The 23,545-nt window shown below is 37.8% G+C and overlaps 1 protein-coding gene and 1 non-coding gene across 4 annotated transcripts; both read left to right on the top strand.

Moving 5' to 3' along the window:
* Positions 1-191: 191 nt before the first annotated feature.
* LOC132173281 (Pentapeptide repeat-containing protein) lies at positions 192-21,027 on the top strand. Of its 3 annotated transcripts, none has more exons than XM_059584734.2 (7): positions 192-368; positions 457-640; positions 712-741; positions 896-1,002; positions 5,382-5,416; positions 5,623-5,751; positions 20,637-21,027. In XM_059584734.2, the coding sequence occupies exons 1-7, from the start codon at positions 224-226 to the stop codon at positions 20,826-20,828; spliced, it is 822 nt and encodes a 273-aa protein (XP_059440717.2). In that variant the 5' UTR covers positions 192-223; the 3' UTR covers positions 20,829-21,027. The 3 variants fall into 3 exon arrangements, with proteins under 3 accessions (XP_059440717.2, XP_059440718.2, XP_088371180.1); XM_059584735.2 differs by having other exon boundaries at positions 283-368; positions 453-640; XM_088515054.1 differs by lacking the exons at positions 192-368; positions 457-640 and having other exon boundaries at positions 722-741; positions 866-1,002.
* A 368-nt stretch (positions 21,028-21,395) lies between these two features.
* On the top strand, positions 21,396-21,503 carry LOC132176761 (small nucleolar RNA R71). The gene has a single exon (XR_009439615.2). It is a non-coding gene; the product is annotated as a small nucleolar RNA R71 (small nucleolar RNA).
* The last annotated feature ends 2,042 nt before the right edge of the window (positions 21,504-23,545 follow it).

Genomic DNA, 23,545 nt, shown 5'->3' with positions numbered 1-23,545 from the left:
AAAATGCCATCTTTTCCTGAATTAAGGAAATTTTCCGAGACACTGTACATAGTATTATCATCAAAGAACAAGAAGTGGCAGGACGTGTTCGCATCTCAACCAATCCTTGATTGCAAAATAAGTGGCCAAAAGGAAAGGACCCCCTCACGTCCACGTGCTACTTAATCCTAAACCTTTTGTCACCTCTTTTTTGCATCTTTTTCAAAATATAAGAAATTTGGCAATGGCACTCTTCTGCATCTCCCCATTATCCGTAAAAACCCTTAACATTTCTTCATCAATTTCAAAGGTTTCAAACCCCCACCAGTTTCTCTCAAAGCCTTTTGCCATAATTTGTCAGATTGACCCAAAGCAAAAATCTTTTCGCGGTGAGTACATTTATTCTCGGCTCTAGCATATAATTAACAACAATCAACAAATAGTCCATAGCTTACTGAATTTTGCTTGAAAAGGAAGATTATTCTAGGCACTCGTCAGAATCAAAGAAATGGAGGAAACTGGTTTCGACAGCGATGGCAGCTGCCATTATTACTTTCAGCTCCAACATGTCTGCTCTTGCTGATCTCAACAAGTTTGAGGCTGCTACTCGAGGTGAATTTGGGATTGGTTCAGCAGCCCAATTTGGTTCTGCAGACCTCAGGTACATTTCCCTGTTTGTTGTTAAAACTCTGTGTTTGTTCTTCTTAAAACTCTCTGTTTGTTGTTATGCAGAAAAGCAGTACATGTGAATGAAAATTTCAGGTGATTTTACATGTTTCTATATATTTTTTTAGATTATGATTTTAGAGCAAGTGAGAATTTAAGCAGAAGTTTTAAGTTGAAACTCTAAATCTAATTAACGTTTATCTTTATTTTAGACTTTTAGTTAAACAATACATTTAAATGACTTATCCAGAAGAGCCAATTTCACGGCCGCGGATATGAGGGAATCTGATTTTAGCGGTTCAACATTCAATGGTGCATACCTCGAGAAAGCAGTTGCATACAAGGCAAATTTTTCAGGTAATCTCGTTGTCATCTTAACAATTTGTGTTATCGATAGGGAAAAAGAAACTCTTGGACAAAATAAATACATTTAAGGAAATTAAGAGCCTGCAAGTTCCAACATCACAAATACTTGTTGTACATGAAAACTTTCGTTTGTTTCCTCTTACCTCTAGGCTCTAGTGTCCAAATTGTCAGCTTAAGAGCATCAATGGATTTCAACCAATTTTCTTTACTAATTAATTCTTGGACCTTTTGTTCTTCTCCATGCTGTGTATGGATTCAAACGATCTTCTTTTATGAATTACTAGAGCTTTTGTTCCCCAAAATGGGGGAACGCTTCGAGTTGGCGGATATGTATACAATTGACAAAGGGTCTTTCCCTCATCTTTCTTTAACAATTTAGTAGTTTGATGCGATTGGCAACCCAACTCGCATACGTTCCATTCCACATGTAGGGAAAACTCCAAAAAAGCCTACTGAAATAGATTACTTTAGTATTCCCTAAACCAAGGGTTAAGGGAACCAAAAATCCTACCTTAGATATAAGATATCACTTTTGCTTTCGTTATCATTTTTTTTATTAAAAAAGTGGCTTTCTCTTTCCGCTCTTTCTTGAATATTTAAATAGTATAGAAACAAGATAATGGAAGTTATTGTGGATTTTGTTTGAATAAGAAAGCAAAAACTGTCTTGATTCCCTAAATTTAAGAAAAATCTGAAGAAAGTTGGTGCTATGAGAATGATGCAGCGTGACTTAGTAGGCTGCAGTGAATAACAACATTAAGCAGCGGATATGTATTTATAGATCTAGATTCTTTCAATGATCTAAGGAAATCTTCTCTAAAACGCTAGATACTTTTTAGGCTTTTTTTTTTAAAAAAAAAGAAACTCAACTCTTAGTTATTCTTATTAAACAAACTCAATAATAATCAACAACTACGTTTCTAGAGCCTATAAGCATGTATTTATAGGCTCCGAGACCCTAAACCTAATTAAAATACGAAATAAACTCGGAATTGGACTTCTACGGAGCTTGTCCGAACGGCACTTAAGACCGTCCGGACGGCCATGGACAAAAACCATGAAAACGAACTTCTACGGAGGGCTCGTCTGTCTCGTCCGGACGAGGTTGCAGACAAGCCGCTCTGGTTGCTCCTCGGCTGCAATCTCATCCGGACAAGATTGCACACGAACATTTCTGCCCAGCTTTCTAGTATTCTCTTTACAACCCGTTTTGACCTAGTAAACATCTGAATTAGCCAAATCTCGTGAAACATGACTTTATATATCTTTGAGTTATCTTTTCAATGCCGAAAAGCTTGCTCCAATTAGAGGTCAGAAATTCTAGATATGACCTTTTTAGCAAAAGTTGTCAGGTGCAAATTTAGTAAAACACGAAAATAACATAGGCGTCTGGATGTGTGTTAGACGAGGCTCTCGGGCTGATGACCGTACAGATGGGCTGTGGACGAGTTTGCAGACGATGCTCGTCGATCTACATCATTCTCTCCAGGTTGGAAAGAATTCGCCCTCAAATTCGGCCTGTCCTTGCCATGGTGAAAAATGCTTAACAGGTGTGTATCACACAACATGCAGAATTAATTGAAGGAATCTATAAACAGTCAATCACCAAAATAATCAAAATAGTAAATTAATCAGACACAATGATTTTGGTGACGAAGATGAAACTTTTTAGAAAACGATCTAAAAGTAAAACGTTTCCGGGGCAGCCAAACCTAGGAAATCTCTATTAAAAGATGTTCAGAGATTACAGATACTAGGGACACTTACAACTCGATGCAAGACCTTGATTCTGTAAGATCGACAAGCCTCGAACTCGTCTCTTCGCTCACAATCTTATTCAACGTGATTCTCCTTTACCGGATCCTTCCAATAGACTTCTCAATTGAAGTAAACAATCAAACTAACAAGATCTTCTAAGAGGAACAACTAGGCTCACAACAATTCTTCTCTCTAAGCAAAGCCTCTCATGAACTCTTTAGGGTGAAAATTTGTACCCCTCCCTTTCTATAGAGATGTATTTGAAATAGCCCCTTAATTCCTAGACCTAGGACGCAGTTTACATTCAATTCAAACTGTAACATGTACGCGACGTCCGGACGGGGACATGGGCCGTCCGGACGGGGACATGGGCCGTCCGGACGGGGACATGGGCCGTCCGGACAGAGCAAGTTGACACGGCCAAATGTGTATGTTTTAGTCATGGCTGTCCGGACGGGGAGAAGTCTCGTCCGGATGGAGCTAGGGCATATCTCGAGGAAACATCGCAAGATGGAACTTTTGGAGCGGCGCTTCCGGACGGGGTTCAGACGAGATTGCAGACGAAGCTCTCGGGTTTTCTTGTTTTTCTATCTCGTCTGGAAGGCTTGCAAATGAAGGTGCAGACGAGGCTCTCTAAAAAATTACTTTCTTCGAGCATCTGGACAGCCTTGCTTCCCATCCAGACGGCCTTGCATGGAGATGAAACTTTGTAGTCGAAGCATCCGTTTTGGTCAGCAATATTTGCCAACCAAGAAACCAACAAACTCTTCCTTTGGCAATTCGGTGACAAAACCAATAGGCTGAGACATCCCTTCATCTTCTCCTATTTACTCGCCCTTTTTGTCACAGATTGACAAAATTTCTCTTGTTTCCAAAAACACTCAACAAAAACATTAAAACATATGTGGAACAAGAAAAAAATAAACACAACTCATGATCATAGATAGGAAAATGTATGAAGTATAATTCAAGATCTTGAAGTCACAATATCAAAAACTCCCCTCAATGTATGGCTCATTTATCAACAAGAAACTGGAAAAGAAAAACCATGTTTCTTCCCTCAAAAGTCAAATGAGCACACATGATACACACATCAACGGCTCATGTATTTTAGCAATGAATATTCTACACATGCTCCAAATATGCAAAATATACGTAAGACTAAAAATAACAAGAAACTCATTGCTCAACCCAAGTAAAGAAAAATGTTTCATTCTGTAACATCTCGATCCCATATTGGGAAGTTGAGAAGAAGCCAATATAGAGTGGGTGGTTTATAAAGATAGTCATGGATGCTAAATTCCATATTGCATAGTTACTAGGTGAAACTATGCTTTATAATAAATTTTAGGGAAACTCCAAGTTTACTAGTTATTTTGGGGTGATAGCGCAAATGTGGCTAGCGCTTTTCTCTGAGTTGTTATAAGTAGTATTAAAACCACCTAGTAACGATAGGTCATGTGGTATTGGAGCACAACATGATGTGATCCTGACGAGAATGTTAGGAATTTAAGACAGGAAGTTTGTAACACCCCGGTCCAATTAATGGTTTGACCACCCTATAACTAATTAATGGGGTGGTTGGCCACCCCATAACAAGGTTAGATGTGGTGGTGGACAAGCAGCCAGAGCCACCCTTAAACCAAATTTTTTCTTTTTTCTTTTTTAACTAATTTTTTATTTATTTTAGAGTAATATTATAATTTCATAGGGGCTCTATAAAAAAAATCAAAATTTGTAAAGAGAAATCAGTTTGTTACAAAAACATAGCTGAAGGGTTTATAATTTCATTTTGAAAACACGTAAATTTACTTTTCTCAAGGTCAAACTACGGGAATCAAGTTGATAATTTTCCCTAAAAACAATTGGTATAATCTCAAACCCAATTGGATATACCCAAACGCCTTGAATCTCACGAAGGATATGAGCTAAAGGAATTAGGATGTCTCTCATTATATTTATTTTCAGTTTTGGAGTATAACCCAATACAAATATAAAACAATGAAAAAAAAAAGGAAAGTGGTAATTCCTATCAAAGTCTCAAAGGCATAAATTCCTATCAGTGCAAAAGAAAATCCATAAGGCCAAAGCCAAAAAGTTACAATTGAGTAAAGAGTAGTATCAGCAAAATAAGCCACCGTTTTTCAATTAATAATGACATAAAAAAAAAAAAAAAAAAAAAAAAAAAAAAAAAAAAAATCGTACTGACCTGGTCGATTAGCCTGGATTCTGTTTTCTGGTTAGACTGGAAATTGTCTATTTTTATTTGTTTTTTCTAGGGTTTGAGTTGATCTGGAGTTAGGATTTAGGGTCCAAAAATGATATATTTATTTGGGAAATGCTAAACACGCCTACATTTTCAAATGCACGCTCCCTGACAAGTCATTAACAATTATTGTTAGGTTTAAAATATAATGATAATTTTCATTGCTACGACGAAAGTGTGAAAGTGAATGTGTAGCATTTTCTATTAGTTTTTAGCTTTGGCGTTCCAATTTTTAGGTCTAAGCTAGGGATATCTATGGGCCACAACGGTCCAACATCATGGATTTTTTTGTTTAATAAATTGGTTTCTGGAGTAATTTTTTGTTTTCTTCTCGCATTTGGCTTAGGTGCGGATTTGAGCGACACGTTGATGGACCGCATGGTAAAGCATGAAAAATACCTGTCTTTTGCAAATTGAACTTAATGAGGGAGAAGGATCCTCTCGATTTCCTCTATTTCATATGATAGAATGGTCCCAAAAAATTTGAAATAACCATTCTACCTTTATGAATTAAGGGACCGGCTCCTCTCTCTATTGTTGATTAAAAATTATGAAGAATTATATGATACGCTGGCTTTTATCATTAGGTCTTGAATGAAGCCAATCTCACAAATGCCGTGCTCGCTAGAACAGTTCTCACTCGTAGTGACCTCGGGGGTGCCCTCATTGAAGGTGCTGACTTCAGTGATGCTGTTCTGGACCTTCCGCAGAAACAGGTATATAATTGTTGTATGATGCCATATCTTGGTGTGAGAATGCTTGCTTTCCCTCCTTCAACAGTACTGATCGGTCTCGTTTGGTAATTGTTTTTAAAATGCTTTTCTATTTCCAAAATAAAAAATACCTTTCAATCATGGATTACACTTAAAAAATACTTTTTACCTCTATATTATATCAAAACACTTTTTCAAAACAAAACTAAAAAAATACTTTTCAAAATCTAATCTCGTGATTAATTAGTATGGAATATTAATGCTCATGATTTCAAATTCATGGTACACAACCTTCTGCAAGTGCCTTAAGGGCTCTTCACTTGGAGCATTTTTTAGCTAAGTGAAGGGCAACTTGGACAACAATCAATAAGTCCCGTATATTTCGTTGTGAGAAAATAATTTTATAATTTCAAAGAAATAGAAAAGAGCAAAATAAAAATAAATCAATTACACTTAACACTAAGATTTACGTAGTTTAACGTAACAAGCTTACATACATGTACAGGTAGAGATGACGTTGAGAAAATTCACTATCAAAAGATAAAGTACAAGGAATAGTAAAGGGAAAACTACTCAAAACTCAATGTTACAATACACCAAAATCTCATTGTCACACAAAAAAGAAAAACTTGAAAAGAAAACACTCTTTTTTCTTGAAGTGTCGTTCGACACCACAAACATGAAAAACATTGGACCTAAGCTTTACTCCTTTTATAAGCAGCAAGATTGGTAAAAATTGGACTCCATATTGGTCCAAAATAAGGATTCAAATTCAGTCTGAAAATGAACTCCAATTTCAAGGTGTAAAAAGGAATACCTTGTCGCAAAGGAAAACAAATCTAAAAATTACTACTAGTAAATAACATTTTACAACCCTAACTTCAGCCTATCAAACCATTACTAAACTTTTATTGATCGAACATGTTAATTTACCCGTTCTTTGAAATGACATCAAACTAACTCATTACCATCATTGGGATATGGAATAAAAACATAAGATCAATATGGTCACAAACAATCAAATCTCAAAATGTGAGTCCTGATAACCAAAATTGACATAAGTAGAATAATCTATTCACATATTGTTAAATTACTAATTGTCCCAAAAGCTTAAGCTAATAAGAAGAGGTAAATTTAATTACTTATCCATTATTTTCAAACACACACATATATATATATATATATTGAAAAAAACAAAAAAAAAAAGTCAGTACAACCAAAATATCAAATGTATACCGGTACATCCTAACATAAAGAAAACAAAGACAAAGGAGATGCCATCATGAATACATAGAGTTAAAACTATAAAACTGCAGTAGTGATAACTCCCCCTCAAATGAAGCACAACTCCCTAGCTAGCAAAGTCCCAAACTGTTGTTAACATTCTCCCCATTTTTGTCACAATGGACAAAGGGAAGAACTCAAACAATAGGTTCATGAGAAAAGCGAAAAATGCTAGAAAAGGAGCAGAGATTTGCCGAAATACCTTGATTTTAGCTTGCAAAGAGGTTGAACCCTGTGATTTGATCCAAAAATGCTCCAACAGAAACCAACAGATGGAACTGTCATCACGCAGTTAAGACCTGTGCTGACGTCTACACAGACAAAACCCTTCAAAAGCTGAAAATCAGCACAAGAGAGAACTCTCTCAAAGGAGACCCATCACATGTGACAATCATACTGTTAGGTGTGACTTGCCACCCATCACACGCGGGCCCCACTAGTTCTCTACTCCTTTTGGGTTTAGGAGATTTTTGTCCAAGTTTGATTTGGAGTCCTTCTCCTATGTGTAATTAGACTCCTTGTTTGACTTATAGTAGGAGTCCTAGACCAACATGTAAAAGGAGAGTTAAGCTTCTATATAAGAAACAAAGCACAAGGTGAATTTGTGTGTGCCAAAAACGTGAAGCACCGAGGGGAGGAGAAAAAGAGAGAATTTAAGACGAGGTACAAGGGCAGCAAGGGTGTTTTCTTCTTGGTGGTTTTTGGAGGAGCCAAAAACAAGTGATTAGAAGAAAAAAGAGTGCTGCAGAGTGAGAGAAGAAAATAGAGATCAGCCGCCATCTGTTCCAGCAAAAGAAGAGTATGTACATCTGTCTTTTGTATTCTATTTTAGGAATAATCTTTCTTGTGTGATAGTGAGATTTGGGTGTATTGGGACTTTGGGATCTGAGTGATTTTCTTTTTACTATTTTTGTACTCCATCTTTTGATAGTGAATTTTCTCCGGGTCGTCTCCGCCAGTGGATGTAGGCTTGTAAGCCGAACCACTTAAATCTTTGTGTCGTGTGTGATTGCTTATCTTTGTTATTCCGCATTCTTCTTATTTTTCGCATCTCATGGGTCTTGGGAAATAGGATTAATTTCCTAACAACTGGTATCAGAGCTGTTGGTTCGAGTGGGAGCGATGGCAAGTGAAGAAGGAAAGATGGGAATCGAGAAGTTCGACGGCAAAGATTTTGGGTTTTGGAAGGTACAAATTGAAGATATTCTTTATGGGAAGGATCTTCATCAACCTCTATTGGAAGAACAACCCGACGACATGGATGATAGCGAGTGGGCTCTTTTTGATCGTAAAGCCCTGGCAGTTATCAGGTTATCATTGTCAAAATCAGTTGCGCACAACGTTGTAAAGGAGAAGACCGCAGCATGTCTAATGAAGGCTTTGTCAAACATGTATGAGAAGCCGTCGGCTAACAACAAGGTGCATCTGATGAAGAAATTGTTCAACCTAAAGATGGCGGAAAAAGCTTCGGTGGCACATCATCTCAATAAGTTCAACACCATCACAAATCAATTGTCCTCGGTGGAAATTAATTTTGATGATGAGATTCGCGCGTTGATCGTCTTGGCATCTTTGCCCAATAGCTGGGAAGCAGTGAGGATGGCTGTGAGTAACTCTGTAGGAAAGAGTAAACTAAGCTATGAAGACATCAGGGATTTGATTCTCAGTGAAGAGGTTCGCAGAAAAGATGCGGGTGAAGCCTCTTGTTCTGGTGCTGCTTTAAACCTCGAGACTCGGGGTAGAGGACAAGATAGAAACTCTGGTCAAGGCAAATCAAATTCCAGAAAAGGGAGAAGCAAATTCAGATTCGGCCAACAACCTGAGTGTTGGAACTGTGGCAAGACTGGCCACTACAAGAAGAATTGCAGAGAACTGTGGAAGGAGACTGAGAATGATTATGCAAACGTAGTGACAGAAGAAGTATATGATGCCCTACTTCTTTCTGTTGACAGTCCCCTTGATTCTTGGGTCTTAGACTCAGGAGTATCTTTTCATACGATAGCGATCCGTGAAATTCTCGAGAACTATGTTGCTGGAGATTTCGGGAAGGTGTATTTGGCTGACGGAACGGCGCTGGATGTTGTGGGCCTAGGCGATGTTCGCATTAAAGTTCACAGTGACTCGGTATGGAAGCTACAGAAGGTCAGGCATGTTCCGAAACTGAAGAAGAATCTGATTTCAGTAGGACAGCTTGATGAAGAAGGGCATTCAATTCATTTCCACGATGGAAAGTGGAAGGTCAGCAAGGGAGCCATGATTTTGGCTACTGGTCATAAAACAAATACTCTCTATATGACCACGAACAGCAAGGATACAGATGCTGTTGTAGATACGACTGCTGACTCAAAACTATGGCACCTAAGGCTTGGGCACATGAGCGGGAAAGAGATGAAGGTACTTATGTCAAAAGGGAAACTACCGGGGTTAAAGTCAGTTGAGTCTGATTTGTGTGAAGGCTGCATCATAGGGAAGCAGAAGAAGGTGAGTTTCGCGGAAGTTGGCAAAGCACCTAAGCTTGGAAAGCTGGAGCTGGTACACACGGATTTGTGGGGTCCCGCACCAGTGGCATCTCTTGGAGGCTCGCGGTATTACATCACATTTATTGATGACTCAAGCAGGAAGGTATGGGTTTATTTCTTGAAAAGTATATCTGATGTATTTGAGACTTTTAAGAAATGGAAGGCCATGGTTGAGACTGAAACGGGCTTGAAGCTCAAGTGTTTGAGATCAGACAATGGAGGAGAATACGAAGACAGGGGGTTTAAACAGTTTCGTGCAGTGAATGGGATTAGAATGGAGAAAACTATCCCGGGAATGCCGCAGCAGAATGGCGTGGCTGAGTGCATGAATAGAACTCTCAATGAGCGTGCTAGGAGTATGAGGTTGCATGCTGGGTTACCAAAGACTTTCTGGGCTGATGCAGTAAGCACTGCTGCATATTTGATAAATAGGGGGTCTTCCGTTCCCCTAAGCCATAGACTACCGGAAGAAGTCTGGAGTGGAAAAGAGGTAAATCTTTCACATCTGAAAGTTTTTGCTTGTGCTTCGTATGTCCAAGTTGAGTCTGATGCTATAAGTAAACTAGATGGTAAATCTAGAAAGTGTTTCTTCATTGGATATGGAGATGAGGCCTTCGGTTATCGATTTTGAGATGATCAAAATCGGAAGATCATTAGAAGTCGGAATGTGACTTTTAATGAGTGTGCTATGTACAAGGATGGGTCAAGTACAGAACCTGAAGTTACAGAGCAGGAACCGAAGAAGTCTGAGTTTGTTAACTTAGATGATCTTTCTGAAAGTACAGTGCAGAAAGAGAAACAATTCGTGGAGGTGGAGCTTGATAAACAGTGTTCACTCACGGATGAATGTGATGACAGAAAATCTTCAAGAAACTTACAGCACCGGGAAAAGTCTTATTCTTTAGCAAGAGGCAAAGAGAAACAGGATCGAAAAGCAACAAAGAGGTATGGCTTTGAAGATGTGGTTTCTTTTGCTCTAACGGCTTGTAGTGGAGATCCATCGTCTACTCAGAATAGTACACTGAAAGAGGTGGAGTCACTACGGAGTGGTAAAGCTTGGGAATCGGCAGAATTACCCAAGGGAAAGAAGGCTAAAGGGTGCAGATGGGTCTACAGGAAGAAAGAGTCATCGGATAAAGCTGTACGGTCGACGGGACAGATAGGGAGGCATAGTGTTATGTCTAAATCAGGTCCTATGCTCAAGTTCAAGAGGCGCTTGGACTTGAGGGACACTTGTAGAGTGTGATTGCCCTTGGGGGCTAAGGCGGAGACATCTGGAGGAGACACGTTTTGGTAGACTTGATGGGATTCAAGTCAAGGTGGAGATTGTTAGGTGTGACTTGCCACCCATCACACGTGGGCCCCACTAGTTCTCTACTCCTTTTGGGTTTAGGAGACTTTTGTCCAAGTTTGATTTGGAGTCCTTCTCCTATGTGTAATTGGACTCCTTGTTTGACTTATAGTAGGAGTCCTAGACCAACATGTAAAAGGAGAGTTATATAAGGAACAAAGCACAAGGTGAATTTGTGTGTGCCAAAAACGTGAAGCACCGAGGGGAGGAGAAAAAGAGAGAATTTAAGAGGAGGTACAAGGGCAGCAAGGGTGTTTTCTTCTTGGTGGTTTTTGGAGGAGTTAAAAACAAGTGATTAGAAGAAAAAAGAGTGCTGCAGAGTGAGAGAAGAAAATAGAGATCAGCCGCCATCTGTTCCAGCAAAAGAAGAGTTTGTACATCTGTCTTTTGTATTCTATTTTAGGAATAATCTTTCTTGTGTGACAGTGAGATTTGGGTGTATTGGGGCTTTGGGATCTGAGTGATTTTCTTTCTACTATTTTTGTACTCCATCTTTTGATAGTGAATTTTCTCCGGGTCGTCTCCGCCAGTGGATGTAGGCTTGTAAGCCGAACCACTTAAATCTTTGTGTCGTGTGTGATTGCTTATCTTTGTTATTCCGCATTCTTCTTATTTTTCGCATCTCACGGGTCTTGGGAAATAGGATTAATTTCCTAACACATACAATAGGAAAAACCCAAAATATCACAATGTGTACCATAATGTACAAAATTTATACAAATATGATGGTTTTTCACACACAAAGCACTTAAAAAAATTGTTTTTCTTAAAACCATGTCAAGTGTAGTGTGTGATAAAGCTCACAAGCGAGAGGTTAAAGACCATACATATGTGAGCAATTCAAGCTAGCTCACATGAGAACTAGGTTACCCTTGGGATCAAAAGTCCATCCCTATACCTACCAGCGCTAAAACACACATATGCACTCATTCCTCTTTAATCAAAGCAATAATTAGAAGCACTTAAGTCCATTTGACATTTCACCTTTCTCTGCAATGAAAGAACACCAGCTTTTTCTATAATTATGGATTTCATGGACATATTTATAAATGTTGTGTTCGCTTTTACTTTTGACATTTTTTTTTTTTTTTAAACGCGTGATCTTTAATCACATTTTGCTTTATTATTGAAAGATGTGATATAATTGGTGTTTCATCTCTAGTTTGATTGGCGTGTCGTCAATTTAGTCATAGTAATTACCAGTTCTACACACAAGGTTGCCTACCAAACCTCACACATGCTGCCAGACCTCAACCTTGTAAACAAAGTGTGCATGAAAATAATTCAGCATGGCTTAACCAAACCATTTAACAAGTGCACACATATAAAAGTCACCATCCATCATTTAAATCAATTTTCAAGCAAAAATGGTACATAGCAGGACATAATGAGAAACATGTGGAAATTGAGATACTTAAGTAAAGTGCATATGACTAAGGTCTCTTTTCAACATTTTTTTTTTGTAATCTTTTTTTTTGAAAGTGCAATGCGAACAACTAAGCAAAAATGAAAAAGAAACAACAAAACAAATGAAGTGCACCATAATCCTATGAGTGTCCTAGGACACATGAAGAAATGCATGCACCATAATCCTAGCCATACTACAACCTACCTACACTAATTAAGTAAGTCCCTTACCAACTTCAAGCTTATCCAATATAAGGACAGCGTTCTTCGTTGTGGGATGGTTGCTTTCCTAGAGGGGTGGTCACTTTTATATTGTTCCTAGACCTAAGAAGACGACACTGAGGTTGTATGTAACCAACTTTGCCACAGAGGTGGCAACTAGGGACATGGCTTGAAGAAGGTTGTATCCGACGAGGATTAAAACCCTTAACCTTGTACCTATTGTCCACCAACACTCGCTTCCCCTTATCAGCTACTTCCGAAACAATATCATCCATACAAGTGTTATTTTTTTCTTAGTGACAGGTGTGATTTTTGAAGAGGAAGTGTTTGGGCCAAAACCAAGTCTATACTTGTGACCATAAGACTTCTTAGAACTCAAAATATGGGTCAAGTGTAGTAGTGGAAGAGTCCATAAGATAATCAAACTTAGACGCTTCGTTGAAATTTACTCAAAAGTAAAGAGTTGTCAACTTTCAAGGAATCCAAAACAGCATTAACATCAAACAATTGAACACACAAGGATTCTTTCTCAGCCTCAACCTTATTAAATTTTTTAAGGAGTTTTTGTTCAATCTTTTCTATTTCACACATTCCTTAAAAAGTTTTTATAGGCCCCTTGATGACTGAGACCATTATCAGAGTCATCTTATGAGTCTTCACCACAAGAATCAGCAGTAAGGATCACCATAAGTGGTGCCATCAATACTTTCTAAAGTGGTTGGAAAGGCCATGAAACGAAGATTCTTCTCCTTGGAGTCCTTGGAATCATCAAACTCAAACTCACTACTCATAGAGGCATTTATGGCTCGCCTCTTTGAATTCTTCAAACTATGACACTCGATCCTAATCATATATCATATATACATATATAAAAGCCGAATCACCTCCCAGAAAAGCCTTAAAATTGCGACATGTGGCATAAACTTTTTTTCTTTTAAATGTCAAAACCAGATTTTTAATACATTATTTTAAAAATAGAACCGGTTTAAAATTGAACCGGTTCAGTTTGACGCCGTCTCTTCCTTCTCTCTAACCACAATTATGTTTTCCTCACTTTCTTCTTTCTTCTCTGATTTCCTCTTCTTCCTCTAAGGCATGCTCTCTCTCTTTTTCTCCCGCTCTCTTTCCGTTTTTGTATTAAAGTATTGATTAAGTAATTAAATTTACCTTTTCCTATCAGCTTAAGCTTCTAGGACAACTGGTGATTTAACATGGTATCAAAGCCAAAGATCCTGGGATCGAACCTTGACTCCGTCAATTCACCCCATTTAAATTAAATATTTCACGTGTTTGGCCTCGTCTCGCCAATTAAAAGAAAGTTTGAGCCCACACGTGAAGGGGAGTATTAAAGTATTGATTAAGTGATTAAAAATTTACCTCTTCCTATCAGCTTAAGCTTTTGAGACAACTGATAATTTAACATTTTGATCTCTAAGGCACTTTCTCTCTCGCTCTCTATCTCTCACTGATTTTCGATTTTCTATTTATTTGTTTCTTGAAATAAAAACAAATGCACGTTCTCTCTCTCTCTCTCGCTCTCTATCTCTCTTTGATTTTGGGTTTTTTATTTCTTTGTTTCTTGAAATAGAAACAAATAACGGAATTGGGTATCTCAGCAAAATTATGTTCTCCAAGTATGGGCTGCTTTTTGATGTATTTGCTGATCTTTGAATATTAAATTTGTGCACCAAAGAAGAAAAGAGCTTCAATGAAACGGTTCTCAAAAGCCATTAATTAAAAGCTGAAACTAAAGACATACTTATCTGATTGCCTAAATTCACAGCCAATATTCTTAAATCATGTGTTCTCTGTTTTTCTAATGATTAATGGGAATTGGGATGAGTATTAAATATGCTTGATTCTATAGATGGGTTATGTAATTTTAGTTTATTTGGAAGCAACCATATATTCTTGATAGTGCTCAATAGGATCCTACTCATCGAGATATGTCGTCAAGGAAAAAATTACTTCACTGTTAGTCGTTGCCGTTGCTCTCTCTACCGTCCCAAGTGAACCCATTGTTTTCACATTCAACTTTTATTTCTATATTTCTTGACGGCAGCTATTAATTGGAGAGTTGCATGCATGATTGAAATCTGTTATTGTTTCTGATAGTATATTCTTTGGCTCATAATATAGAACTCAGATGAGAGAACTAAAAATTCCTTCTTTTTTGTGTTTTTGTTTGGTAAGTAGAAGTAAAAATATTAGTGATATTTAAGATCAGTAAGTTGTGGTCAATTCTACAAATTACCACATTTGTTGGTGTGTGTTGACTGTCAATAACATCAGATTGATTGAGGATGGATGTTCTTTGAGACGTTAGAGCTGGGAATTGGGAATAAAAATGATATCTTATGGTTGCTATGTGCTTTTCATTTTTTAAACATGGGAATTTTTGTAGTGAAGTACATGCACTACTTCTATCATAGTTTGGTGTCCTAATTCAGAATATAGTTGCTATGTTCAAACCATTGTTCTTCTGTATTGGTAACTTTGGTTTTTGAATTTCTAATTGTAGAATGTGACACTTTCCATTGAGAATCATTTAAGTTAAAGAAAGCAATATCCATATTTGTGTGTTTTCCATATTAGGTTTGATTTATTTTCCATATTAAAATATGTGCATTTGGGGTTTGAGTTTTATTCACAATGACATGCTAATGTTTGCTAGCATAGAGAGTTTTGTCACCTGGACCGTCACCTTAACATGCTGACGATTGCTATCACAAAAAGTTCCATCACCTGGCCCTTTACATAGCCGTGTTGACACTGTTGGGTTTGTCAACAAAGTGAGCATTGAAATCCTAATGATTGTACTAATGGATTTGGATCATCCGTATGCCTCAAGAAAAACTGAGTAATGCTAGGGACCATCTTTTTATCCTCATTTTATCCTCTTAAAGCTGATGTGGCTTTTAAAATTACCATTAAATTTTATATGAATCATTCTTGAATTTTGATTCGATGGTGATTTTGAAAGCCACATCAACTTTAGGAGGATAAAAAGATGATAAAAAGATGTCCTTAACATTACTCAAAAAAATTGCTAGTAAAAATCCATTCTTTTTACACATTGATGGTGCCTTTTCCCTTTCCTATAAATAGAATAGGGTGTCTTCTTTGCGAGACGTGAAGCATAGACTATTTTTGAGTCTTAAAACTTCTTGTGAGGATTTGTTTAGCATCACCATTGTTATCCCAAGAGAATTTTGTGTTAATCCTATATAGCTTTCCCTCTCTTGGAGTTCAGTTTATTCAAGCCATACCTTACACTTCCTTCAATCGTTTTGAAGTCTACTAACGGGTCGGTAAGGAGTTCACCTATAAGAAGATTGGCTAGCAAGGAACTGGAGCAAACGCAAGCGGGGAGCTGCTTGTTCATACAAAATCTTAACCTTACAAGAGTTGTAAGGGTTTGTGTCTATACTTTAACTTTTTAAAGTGAAGCGTTCTCTTGGGTTTGGTTGCTTTGAAGTGGTTTACCTTTGAGATGTCGAAGGATTTTCACTTCATAACTAGAACCGGGTATCCCGATTATTGACTTTAGGAAACCGGAACCGGAAACCAGTTCCCTACCCCAATTAACCAGGGTACTCCGGTTTGTACCCGGTTATCCGGACCGGGTAACCGGGTTTTAAAAAAAAAAAAAAATAGTCTTATTCCAGGTATTGGGCCCATTATTTTTGCACGTTTATTAGCCATTTAGCCTTTTTGTACAATTTGTTTTTTATTTCTTATTCATCTCTCTCTCTCTCTCTCTTTCGTCTCTCTCCATACCTGCAAAATTTCACAGCAACATATCAAAGATCTCTCTCTCAAAAACAAAGCCCCACAAATCAAAGATCTCTCTCTCACAGCAACAGATCAAAGATTTAACAGCAACATATCAGTATATCACCCAAGATCTCTCTCGTCTCTCTCCAACATCCCCTTCTCTCCAACAAAACAAAGCCCCACAAATAGAAAACAAAATGTCAAAAACAAATAGATCAGAACAGATCCAAACCAAAAAAATAGTAAACAAAAACAATCCAACAAATCAGACACCCAACAAAAACGACCCATCAAATCAGACAGCCAACATCACCTTTACGCACTGAAAGCTCACGAAGGGACTACTTCCTTTCGATTTGAGGAGATATCAAAACAGGAAGTTGCTATTCCTATTTGAACTTGAAGCAATTGACCTCCTGGTCTCTATCCTTAAGGAAGTCATGCTTTTGCCCTTTTGAATGAGTCCTTTGGAGTGAGAGAGAGAGCGAGAGAGAGGCGGAAGTGATGAAGAGTGAAAACTGAAAAGAGGTGGAAGGGTAAGTGTAAGTGTGTGAAGCTAAACCTAAAGTGTGTATATATATATATATATATATATATATATATATATATATATATAATATTAAAAAAATATTATTATATATATATGGACCTAGTTCCGGTTTTCCTGTTATAACCGGGTGCCAAGAACTGGGACCGGAACAGGGGTCCCTAGTTTTTGGTTTTTTCCAACGGATTCGGAACCGGTTTTCCAGTTTCCCGGTTTTCCGGTTCCGGTTCTGATTCTGGTTTCCCGATATTTTTTGACACCCCTAGTTGTATCTGATCCTTTTACGTATCAAAACAGTTTTACTCATATTTAGACTCACATCCTGAGCATTTTTTATGATCTTGTTGTCATGGAACAAGCCTTTTCCTTGAACGTCCCTCCCTTCATGGAGGGGAGTAACTACGCCTATTGAAAAGTTCGTATAAGAGCTTTCCTCAAGTCACTAAATGAGAATTTTGGTTAACTATTGGACGGGTTGAAAACGTTTCGAGGAGGCGTATGAAGATTGGTCAGAGGAGGATCGTGTCACTTGTAATTGGAATAACAAGGGGCTTAACAATTCGGAAGACAACTATTTTCTTTAGCCATAACACTTCAGAAGGAGTAAAGGAGCAAATTTTAGAAGTGGCAAGGATTTCGAGTTCCCAACGGTACGATACCTACTTGGGCCTTCCAGCTTTGGTGGGTAAGTCACGGACTAAAGAGTTCAAGGGGATCATAGATCGAGTGTAGAAGCGGCTTCAAGATTGGAAGCTCAAATTCCTTTCCCAAGCGGGGAAGGAAATTTTGCTAAAGGCAGTCATACAAGCAATCCCGACTTATTGTATGAGTGTCTTTAGGCTTCCAAAGGTTTTATGCTCAAATATCAACTCTCTTATGCAAAGGTTTTGGTGGGGAGTGTCTCATATTCCTTGGATGAGCTGGAGTAAATTGGGGGAGTCAAAGGAGAAAGGTGGTATGGGTTTCCGCGACTTAATGAGCTTTAATTCGGCTCTGTTGGCAAAGCAAGGGTGCCGCCTTTGGAGTACACCGAATAGTCTTGTCTCGAAAATTATGAAGGCAAAATATTTCCCCAATAATTCCTTTTTGGATGCTCCTTTGGGGCACGGCGAAGTATTTCGGGGGCACGGGAGTTGCTTGAGGAGGGGCTGTTTTGGCGGATTGGGAATGGGAAAACGATGCAGATTTGGGGTGATAAATGGGTGCCTTTACCTTCCACTTATGCTATACAATCCTATCCAAGGGTCTTGGCCTCGGATGCAAAAGTAAGTGATAGATAGCGATACAAAAGGGTGGAATAAGGCACTTATCGAAGAGATTTTTGGGCCCAATGAAGCATCAATGATTTTATCTATTCCCCTTAGTTGCACAAATTGGGATGACCGGTTGACATGGAGGGGCACTTCTAAAGGAACATTCACTGTTAGAAGTGCATATCATATTGCTAAGGAGAGACAAGCAAGACAGCACCCGGAGAGTTCGACTAGAGGGGAATTGGGGGAGATATGGCGGGCTTTGTGGAAACTGAGTGTGCCTAATGCTGAAAAAAATTTCCTGTGGAAAGCATGCCACGAAATTCTGCCTACTAGAACCAACTTATACAAACGTAAGATCATTACTGATCCTCTATGCCCTTTCTGTGGTTTAGTAGAGGAGACATGTTTCCACATTTTGTGGGAATGCCCCTCGGCCAGGTATGTGCGGGGTGGCTGTGGTAAAAAACTGCAGAAAAGTTCCTATGATGGTCCCATGTTTTGTCATCTAGTGAAGGCAATCATCGGCTGTTGTGCAGAAGAGGAGATCAATCTGTTCGTGACTCTGGCAAGAAGGATTTGGTTTCGACCTAATTTTGTGCTTCATGGAGGTCTGTTTGATCACCCAAATGCTCTAGTTCTTCAAGCTGCCGTTGTGGTGGATGCTTATGCGTTAGCTCGTGAACGTCTAGTGGGGGGAACAAGAAATGGGGTTCAAGTTAACTGGCAAGCCCCACCTTTTGGCTGGAATAAAATAAACTGGGATGCCGCGATCTGCAATCAGCAGGGCAAAACGGGAATGGGCGCTGTTATTCGAGATTCAGAAGGGAGGGTGATAGCTGTACGTTGCTTGGCGATGCATGGCTGTCTTGATCCTTTATCGGCGGAGGCATGGGCTGGCACTCAAGCTATCAGATTCTGTGCTGAACTGGGACACTCTAATCTCTATTTGGAGGGGGATGCGATGGGAGTGATAGAAGCTGTTAAAGCAGAAGGCACAAATTGGAGTAAGATCGGTCATTTAGTGGAGGACATGAAATTATTGCTCCAAGATTTATCACTATGGCAGATGCATGGAGTGTTTAGGTTGGCAAACTGTGCTGCTCATACTCTGGCTCATTGTGCTGTTAGGGAGGGTCTTGCTATGACTTGGATGGGAGATTATCCAGCATGTATTCGGGATGTTATCCTACGGGAGCGTTGCTTTTCCTTGTAGTCTGATTGAGTGAATAATATATGCAGCAGTTTTTCTCAAAAAAAAAAAAAAAAACAAGGGGCTTAACGCTATCTTTATGGTCGTTTCCCATGAAGTCCAATCGTTAGCATGTCTAGGTGACGCCATAGGTGACAGAACTGTCTGATTAATCTTCAAAGTTTTTATCACGATATCCGTAACCATGGCCTGATGACAAGCAAGTGACAGAATATTAAAAACAATGAAAGACTTAACTTTTTACCCCAAAAGACTTACGTGTTGAAAACATTTTAGAACCCAAGTTTTGAGTAAGACTAATTTCTAGGACCTAATATATATAACCAATATGGGACTTCCAATCTTTGATAACCTTTGTTATGACTCATGGAAGCGCTAGTCACATTTGTGTTATACTTCAAAAGATTAGTCGAAATTATAATTCGAACTCCCCAGAGTTACTTATATAGCACAATCTTACCTGGTATATAACTAATGTTTAGCTACCTAGATATTCTTCCAAACAAGAGCTTCAACATGATTAGCAGTTTCAGTAACTCATTGTGGGTACCTTCTTTACCAAAGACGCTAGCAAAGCATATAGCCAAATTGTAGAATCTCTAACTACATTGATCATCATTTTCTGTGACAACGCTTCTTATTAGGCCCCCCCCAAACGAATTTGCAATACTGAAAGTTACTTAAAAAATTAGCTATAGTCAAAGAATTCGGTTTGAAAGTATTCCTCTAAGCAGCCATTATGAATCTATATCCTGGATTGAATTTGTGTATAGGACCCTAAAACTTATTCGAGTTTTAGAGTATAATGATGGCTGAACGAATGAATCCAAAGTGTCTGTGTAGGAGTCTTTCAATTGACAAGCAATAATCATTAAACAGCTCATGGATTTTGGACTGCTATGGTTATGGTAGCGCGCGGTTCACCGAATGCAAAAAGATTCAACTTTTGAAACCCGGATATTGAAGCACTTTATCATCTTATTAAAAAGGTAAGAAAAGTAGAAGACTATAAAATCTCGGAAAAAGTGAGTCACATTCTTTTCTAGACGATTCTATTGCTATGTGAATTTGTGTACAAAATTTGAGGAACTTGATTACCCTTGCAAAATGTTTGTTTGCATTCACTAATATCCAAGATGTTGTATATTTGGCCCCTTCTGTTAATATTTTCCGTGGATTAACAGATATTTGTTTCCTTATTTGATTGACTCTATAATACACGCAATGATTACTCTTTTCATTTAGCATTTCTAATGAATCTTTAGGTTTTTTTTATTTTTTATTTTTTATTTTTTATTTTATTTTTCTCGTGTAGGCTCTTTGCAAGTATGCAAGTGGTACCAATCCTACTACAGGTGTTAGCACCAGAGTAAGCTTAGGTTGTGGAAACAGTCGACGCAATGCCTATGGCACTCCATCTTCTCCATTGTTAAGCGCTCCACCACAGAAACTGCTTGATAGGGATGGTTTCTGTGACGAAGGCACTGGTCTTTGTGAGGCAAAATAGTATCAAGACTAGGTAATTACAGAAATGACATTCGTTTAGATGTATAAGCTTGCGGGATAAAAAAATCGGTGCAAAATGAAATTTCTGGTTTCTTTAACTATGGAGAACGTACGTTTGGTGAATTTATTTGTAAAATTTTTTGAACAAATAGGCATAATTCTGTATAACTTAACTTCTCTATAATCACCACAGTTTGTATGTGTCAATGCCATCTCTGTTCTGAAAAGGTGAAGTAATGAGAAACATTGTGGCAAATTGTAATGGACACTCCCCTTTGATAAATACCATAATTAGGTTTTACATGGCGCTACCACTATTACCTTTAATATTTTAGCACAAAATATGCTGTAAATGAATTTTTCTTTTCTTTTTTTTTTTTTTTAAAAAAAAAAAAAAATTAATAATTCACCAGATCATTAAGCACACATCACATCAGTTTTACTCTAATGCCAATTATATATTCTAAAATATCTTCAAAGTACTCTGGTGTCTCTACCAATTTCTACAAAACTGTTGTTAGGATCATTTAAAACCTCATAGAATGCGAGTACCTAATCGTCTTGAGATAAATTGTGATGAGGGCATATGAGAAGTAGTTCGTTAAAGTGCTCCCATGGCTCGAAGAAAGGGTATCCCTTTTTTTGTTGGAAAGTCAGAATTTTCCTTCTCAATTGCCTTGTCTTTTGGGCTGGGAAAAACTTCATTAAGAGCACTGTGACCATCTCATCCCAAGTATGAACAGAACCTGTGGCCAAAGAATTGTACCATATCTTAGCATTATCTTTTAAAGAAAAATGAAGGATTAACCTGATTTCTTCAGGAGTTAAACCTGAACATTCTGAGTTCTGCAGAGATTAAAGAATTCTCGAATATGCCAATATGGTGTAGGTGTGCCTTTATAGTGTGCACCCATATTGAGCAGCTGCGGAGATAAATTGTAGTTGCTCTGCACAATGGGCTGAAAATTAATGCATGATGGCTAGTTGAGGAATGGGGACTGAATGAACTTTTTATAGGTCTTCGCACCGGAGGTGTATTGTCTCTCAACATGATTAAAACAAAAAGAAAGTTAAATAACTAAAGAAAAATAAAAAATAAAATAAAATAAAAGAAATAAATCATATCCGTAATTAACACAATTTCAATGCTGCTGTCCGGATGTGCAATCGATCGCACCATGAAGCGCGCTCGATCGCACTGGTGCACTCGATCGCACTGGATTGGGTGCTCGAGCGCACCTCCGAAGAACAAAACAAAAATTGTAAAACTAGAGATTAAAACAAAAATAAAATTAACTAAAGAAATTAATTCTAAACAAAATTAAACAATTCCCGGCAACTGCGCCAAAAACTTGTTGTGCCAAATACTACTTAAATTAATAGATAATAATGGGTATGTTTTACTCGCAAGTGCATGAGATCAAAACGATAGTATAGGGTGCAAGTACGAGATCATTCCCACGAGGATTGTTGATTTTGTTTAGAATAGTTTTTAAAATATCATAATTCTCACTAAATTGATATTATGAAAATAAATAAAGATAAATGAAAAGGTAGAGCTTTGATGTCTACTACTAATCATGCTTAATAACATAACAATATGCCAATGTTCCAATCATATTATGAATACTTAAAGTTTGCCAACCTAAGCATGGGTGTATATTCCTTAAGCTATGGATTTTCTTAAGTAACGAATTAGGCATGAGTGTATACTCTAACTCTTTTCTTTCTTAAAGGATTTACCATGGGTGTATACTAAGTTGTTCTTTAAGAAAGCATAAATCTATGAAAATCAGCAAACACATGGAGCCTAGGGCATGGGTGTATACTCTCGGTTTTCTATGTTGATTAACCCAAGAACCCGTGAGGAGATTCTTTTGTCACTCTATTAAGCCCAGGACTCGATCATCCAAATTGACTTAAATAACTAATCCATACAACATGCATATAATGACCAATCACACACATATAAGGAATTCAATAAAATAGGAATTAATCAAGTTAAGCATCACAATATGATTATCACAAAGGTTTCAATATTGAAATATTAAAGAAACATAATTAGGGCTTCAATCTAGCCCTACTAATGTAATTAGTTACACATAATTAAAATAAAGGGAAAAGAAAGAACCGAAAACCGCTCCTAGAAGTAGCCTCCAAATTCCGCTCTCCAAAGTTGTGTGGAATTGTCTCTCCTCAATTGTGTATTGTATTGTGAGGTTTAGAGGTCTATTTATAGGGCTTAGGAGAGTCCTAGAAGCCCTAGTAATCCTATAAAATTTGGAGGTTTATCTCCTAATCTAATTAGGATAGATAACCTAAGTCCAAATCGGAATAGGATTCGTCCAAATTTGCGTTCTTACCTTGCAGGACGATTTTGGCATAGCACACATCCGAATTAGGAAAATGATATTTGACAATAACTTCTATACTTTTGAGTTAGCTTTTCAATGCTGCTAGAATCACCTCAGTCGAATATTTCAGCTAAAAGTTATGGTCCAAATACCGAGACGTATGCAGAATCTAAATTTGAATCCAATCCGATTTTGATTCTAATTTGAGAAATTCTGATTTAATCATTTCATTTATTTGATTAAACATAACCACATCATATGGGTTATTTATTATGATTAGTTAAGCTTAACCATACTTTTTAGGTCTTCCCAATTTTTCCTTTAAGCTTGAAACTTTTCCGGAAACGCTTTCTTTTCTTCCATG

The sequence above is a fragment of the Corylus avellana genome, chromosome 3, assembly GCF_965113065.1.
Source record: "Corylus avellana chromosome 3, dhCorAvel1.hap1.2, whole genome shotgun sequence".
NCBI classification, from domain to species: domain Eukaryota; kingdom Viridiplantae; phylum Streptophyta; class Magnoliopsida; order Fagales; family Betulaceae; genus Corylus; species Corylus avellana.
This window is presented reverse-complemented; position numbering and strand designations above follow the sequence as displayed.